Below are 5,913 nucleotides of genomic sequence, written 5' to 3'. Positions count from 1 at the left end.
GTTTAATCCTCTAACACATTTGGAGGAAAACAATAGCCCTCAGATTTTATAATTGCAGGGAACCAGACTGAGTGTAAGGAACTTGTTTAATACAAAAGAAAAAAATTATGGCCAGGAAGCTGAAGTGTCTTATGACTTGCTGGTGCTGTGAGTGTATGTTTTCTCTCTCTCTCACAACTACATTTATTTATTTATTGTGTGTGTGTGTGTGTGTGTGTGTGTGTGTGACCATGCCATGGCGCTTGTGTGGAAGTCAGAAGATAACTTGTGGGAGCGGGTTCTCTCATCTTCCTAGGGATTGAGTTCAGGTTGTCTAACGTGGTGGCAAGTGTCTTTACCCACTGAGCCATCTCACCAGCCCCCAAGAGACTCTGAGACGAAGTCTTCCTGTCTGCCACCACTACAGGTTTTGCTGGAGAAATAGTCTGTTCAAACCTTTTCCATTTAAGGGAGCAATGCATGCTTAAGTCTCCACTCTCTTTACCCATCTACGCGACATCTGTGAGTTATCTTCAGTTTTTTAAGAAATCAAATTTTAATAGAGGCCTAGTTTTTTTTTTGGTTTGTTTGTTTTTGTTTTTAGCTTAAAGGATTTTTGTTGTCATTTGTGGGTTTAAGGGACATCAGATAGAGAAAATACAAAGCAACTTTTGAAGCCCAGATTGCTGCAAACACTGGGTTCTAAACCTACCCATCTTTGACAACACTCCCCGAAGTGAAATGTCTAATTTGTTATAAAAGAGAAAAAAATCTACATGTTCAAAATGATCTTTACATTGATAGAAACCGTTCAATATTGAAAGTCACTTTAGAAGAATGAAGTCATGGCCTTGAATATGTTCTGTCCTCAAAATGACTTCTGACAGCATCAACCAAACCTCATGGATGATTTCCCTGGGACTCTAGAGTCTTCAGAGGACAGCCAGACACAGTCTTCTTCTTCCACTGTCTCACAACCCTTTGTCTTATGAACACTATTCTACCCAGGCCACTTACACCCTGTCTGCTGTGATCTCATCGGCCTTTGCTTGTGGTCTGTCTGTAGTCTGGATGGAGAACAGCTGGTGTCCTCTCTATGTAGACACATCCCCTGGAGACTTGAATACTGTTGTTCATTTCCTTACCTTTAGTGGGAGAATATTTTTTTGCTGGACATTTTGGAAGGCCTAACCGGATGAAGCTTTTAATAAAATAACTGCAAGCTGGAGTAAAGCCACCAGATAGGAGATAACCTCTCCTGCAAGGAAAGCATTGTCAGGACCATAAAATTCAAAGGTGGAAAGGAAGTCGTTGAGCAGAGCGCTCACCGGTGGGACAGCTGCTTTTTGTCTTATTTCTAACAGAGTAGCATTGGAGCTACCAGTGAGTGGGTAAGACATCAGCAGTGTTTATATTTCTTCTCAAATAATTAACTTAAACTCAAAGGGAAATCGTTTAGATATAAGGAAATCACAGCAGGGGAACACACATGTAGGAGGCATCCTCATTCGTCTGTCTTCTCATCACTTCTAAATTCAGTCACTGTGCAAAAAATCACGGAATGCCCATACTGTCTCCGTGACCCTTCTATACACCAGACCACAGCAATGTCAAAAAAGTCATTAAAATTTTCATCTTAAAATAAGTTTAAAACGTCCTCGAGCAAATTTTGTGCCCCATAGCCCCTGGCACTGAAGAACTTTTAGATCAGGATAGAAACACTGATGATAATCCCTTTATAGAAGATAGAAACATAAAAAATGTGACAGGATGGCAGGCGTTGTAATCTTGAAGAGGCTCTGAATAGACTCACGGAGTACACTTAGGGCAACCGTAAAGGTGAAGGACTGAAGGAAGAGCAAGGAGGGCGAAATGCCAGGACTTCTTTCAGAGAGGGCAGCAATGAAAGACAGCGCGAGAAAGAGCCAGCGGCCAGGATTTTGTACAGCTTTCAGATCAGTGCACAGGCAGGGAGCCCTACAGGAGGTGAGAGAGGTCCAGGGCATCTGAGAGTCTTCGTGAGGAATAGATTTGGAGAAAGAGCATAAACTCTGAAGTAGGTGTCAGGATCTATTCCTGACAGGATTGGGCAAAATTAAATAATCCCTCTGAGTTTTGACTTCTTTTTTTTTTTTTTTTTTTTTTTTTTTTTTTTTTTNTTATTTAAAGAAATGGTACAAATGAAAGAACTTAAGCGGATGTTTCGGTGCGACTCATAGAAAAGATAAAGGCAGACCGACATGCACGCACTGCCTCAGTGACCAGTAAAGTCACTGTGGCTCTGGGGAAGTCAGCTTAGCTGTCATTACTGTGGCCCAGGGTGTGCTTGTCAAACAGATATTCTGCCATGCCAGCTTCAGGGGCTCCCATCTTGCGCAAGTTGGTCACGTGGTCACCCAGTTCCTTGATGGATTTCACCTGCTCACTCAGGTAATGTGTCTCAATGAAGTCACACAAGTGGGGGTCATTTTTGTCAGTAGCCAGTTTGTGCAGTTCCAGCAGTGACTGATTCACACTCTTTTCCAGGTGCAGTGCACACTCCATTGCATTCAGCCCGTTCTGCCAGTCATCACGGTCTGGTTTCTTGATATCCTGCAGGAAGATTCGGCCGCCTCGTTCGTTCTGCAGCTTCATCAGTTTCTCAGCGTGTTCCCTCTCCTCATGAGATTGGTGGAGAAAGTATTTGGCAAAGTTCCTCAGAGCCACATCATCCCGGTCGAAGTAGCAAGACATAGACAGATAGACGTAGGAGGCATACAGTTCCAGGTTGATCTGGCGGTTGATGGCAGCCTCCGAGTCCTGGTGGTAGTTCTGGCGCACTTGCGAGGGAGACGCGGTGGTCATGGCGGCGGTGGCTGGCTACGCTGGAGCGGCGGAGCGATGAGTTTGCAGAGGGTTCTGGCTTGGAGCAGCCCGCCGGGGTCGGAGGGGTCGAGCGCCGGGTTCCGTTCAAGCACTGTTGAAGCAGGAAACCGCGGCGACTCCGGCGAGAACGTCTCGAGTTTTGACTTCTTCATCAGGAAATTTGGGGCAGTGAATCTGGTAGAGTTGTTTCGGCCTTTAAAGGGCCAAGCATAAGGATGGAGCGTTGTGTGGAACACATCAGGCTCAGAATCAGCAAAATTGTTATGCTCTATTCTTAGGCGACATTCAGAGCATTCTGTGCAGAAGATTTTGCTTCAACTTCCTAGCCATGGAGAGTGCAGAGTTAAGGACAACGGGCAAGGAATTTCTAATAAGTAGTTAAAGCACAACTCAAATCCAGGCTTGCCTGACTCCTAAGCCCTTCCTTGTGTTTTCTGCCTTCCTTGATAATTCTAAGACTTAAGATCTCGGAGGAGGCTGGAAGAACTCAACTCTGAAAGTAACTGGAGATGGACCAGTTAGAATCAAAACGCAAAGGGAATATTTTAATCCTGCCCCTGAATGGGGCTTTCCCAGAAGTCAAGGTCAGCGATGGAATTGTCAGGGCAGCATGAGGAGAGAGACAGGATACTTAATGCAATTCGGGACACATAGTCGTGTAGCCTCCTCGCTTTAGACATGCAAATTCCCAAAGCAGGACATCAAACAGGCAGGCATCTCGGTCTCAGCATGCTATTCTGTGATGTTAAGAGAATCAGCATGTAGCTTATTGGACTAGAAAGAAAAAACATGAATGCAGGCTTTCTCTTGCCAGTGCTTGCTCAAAAGCCATGACCAACTTACAGCTTGCCTCCCCAGAGTCTCTGGCTGGCCTTAGCCCTGTAGCTCCGTGGATCTCTGTCTACTACCTCTATGGGTGAGATAATGGGGTAGGGACACACAAGACCAACTCTAGGACAATCACCAGGGAGTTAGACTCTGTAGGAGGAAAGCCACAAGGCTTTGTGACAGTGGGTCAGGCTCCCATGGGACACTCTTCACACAGTGGGAAAAACCGTAAGCTAAGACAAGTCCTGTGGACTCAGTAAAGACGGCTTACAACTTTTTCCTTCTAGACAATGGCAAGCCAGATGTCTGCTCAAAGCTGAGAGGCTCTGTGAATCTGTTTGGGCATCGGAATGCTACCGTGATTTTTACAGCAGGACCAATGTGCCAAAGGAGTGTGTCAGATTCCCAGAGGAGTCCAGAAAGACTGATCTCAGCATCAGGCTGGTTGTGCACTTCTCTCAATAAATGGAAAGAGGAGGGAGGCAGGTCGATGTCCGGAAGGAAGGGCATTAATCTGCCCAAGACTTAAGACCTAAGGTTCTGGTCTTCCTTCCCGCTCTGTTCACATCTTTTAGGAAACTTTAATTAACCCAGCTTATTCTTTGGGTTACCCAGAGGTAGCTAATGTTCCCTGAGGGAACAGGCTGTGTTTAAGGACACACACACACACACACACACACACACGCACACACACACACACACACATTATATTAATAACAACAGCATGATTTTTGATACTGTTCTTTCACGTGCTATTGATATATGATCTATTTAGAATGTATTAGGCATGTGACACACGGCCAAGCTTAACCCTCAGTATGTAACTGTCACCTCACATTGAACAAACGAGAAAAAAAGAAACAAACAAAAACAAGTGGAGTTTCAGATGGGACAGGGAACCTACCTCTAGTGGAGACAGACCTAGAACACTGACCTTGCCCGTGTGACTGGGAAGCCCACCTGAGGATGATACAGCAGAGATGCAGAGGGAGAGAAGATGGTATTTTTGATTAGTGACAGAAACAGAGACATGCAAAGATCTTCCATAAGCCGCAGTAGAAGTTTCCCAGAGAAAACTATGCGAGAGGAATTCTGGGGACCGAGTTGGGGTGTATCACCTGAGGCCTGCTTCCATCCAGCATCCCCAAGCTATCTCAGGTGAGTTGCCCACACCCATGTTTCACAGTAGAGTCTGTTTTAGACAGGCCAGGGGAGGCGAACATGAAAGTTTGGCCAGAGAATAAACGATTTAGGTTCTTTTCTAGGGAGAAGATAGAGGGTACTAACTTTTAAACAACCTAACAGCTTTTTATTTTAAAAAAATAAAATAAAATAAAAATCTATGCTTGGGGCTTAAGCTTTATTTTAACCATGTTTCACAGGGCTCTCACAGCTGATGCATTAGCAGGGAATAACTTAGCAGGCATAGGACAAAGTTATGCAGTGTGGTGGTGATGGGGGGAGTTTCTCTATTTCCTTGTTTTCAGTTCCAGAAGAATCGAACCTTCTGTGTAGGCTGCCTGACATAGGCCATGGCCTTGTCGGTGGCTCTGTAATTAACAAAGGGGTTTTTATTTATCCAGTGCAAAAGCTTTTCTTACCTCCCGTCCCCATCCTCTAAACCAGCCATGCAAAGCTGCACGTACTGCGACCTCAAAGAAATCCAACCACGGACTTGAAAGAATCCACGCAGCCAGCTGAAGGGGGGTGGGGGAGTTTAATAAGCTTCGCCTGTCCTTTTCTTTTTCTAGTTTTTTTTTTTTTAAACAAAACTCTCCATGTGTTTTCCACAATAAAACGCTAAAGCCCCGGGAGGCCGAAGAGATGGAAGGTCGTCACGGAGCTGGGGACAGTGAGGGGTGTGTTAGGAAGGTGATGGGAAGTGTGGCTTGGATCATGGCCAAGGAGTGGACAATTCAGAATGGCTGAAGCTTTTCGCTCACAGAAAACATTTGGCAAAGCTACAGTTTGGAATATATGCGACTTTTCCAAGCCCTAGGGCTTTACTGGCCAATGCTTCTTTCCCTTTAGCACCTTGGTCTTGCTTTATTTCGCTCTCTGCATTGGAGCTGGTCACAGGAGTTGTGCCTTCATTTGCAGGCCGCAGCCTCTGTAGACAGAGATGCAGGTTTCTCAGGTTGTTGGGTGTGATTGAGCCTTCCCTTCTGGCAGATAATGCTGTCTTACGGCAGGCATACTTAGACTGGAGGTTCTTTGTACGTTCTTTCCAGAGAGAGAGAG

The 5,913-nt window shown here is 45.3% G+C and overlaps 2 protein-coding genes across 2 annotated transcripts in view; one reads left to right on the top strand and one right to left on the bottom strand.

Moving 5' to 3' along the window:
- Positions 1 to 2,139: 2,139 nt before the first annotated feature.
- On the bottom strand, positions 2,140 to 2,982 carry LOC126489474 (ferritin heavy chain). Its single transcript, XM_050123773.1, has one exon. The coding sequence runs from the start codon at positions 2,821 to 2,823 to the stop codon at positions 2,275 to 2,277; it is 549 nt and encodes a 182-aa protein (XP_049979730.1). The 5' UTR covers positions 2,824 to 2,982; the 3' UTR covers positions 2,140 to 2,274.
- Positions 2,860 to 5,913, top strand: part of LOC126489495 (uncharacterized) — a 19,649-nt gene continuing 16,595 nt past the window's right edge. Inside the window, exon 1 of the mRNA XM_050123809.1 lies at positions 2,860 to 3,021. Coding sequence (XP_049979766.1) covers positions 2,860 to 3,021 — 162 coding nt within the window. The remainder of the gene's footprint in view (positions 3,022 to 5,913) is intronic.

The sequence above is a fragment of the Alexandromys fortis genome, unplaced genomic scaffold (assembly GCF_014885135.2).
Source record: "Alexandromys fortis isolate MF-2015 unplaced genomic scaffold, M_Fortis_MF-2015_v1.1 scaffold_220, whole genome shotgun sequence".
NCBI lineage: Eukaryota > Metazoa > Chordata > Mammalia > Rodentia > Cricetidae > Alexandromys > Alexandromys fortis.
Note: the sequence above shows the minus strand (reverse complement) of the source record. Positions and strands in the feature narration are given on the sequence as shown.

Excerpts from the sequence above, each read along its gene's own strand:
- LOC126489474 (XM_050123773.1), bottom strand. The coding sequence starts at position 2,823 with ATGACCACCGCGTCTCCCTCGCAAGTGCGCCAGAACTACCACCAGGAC.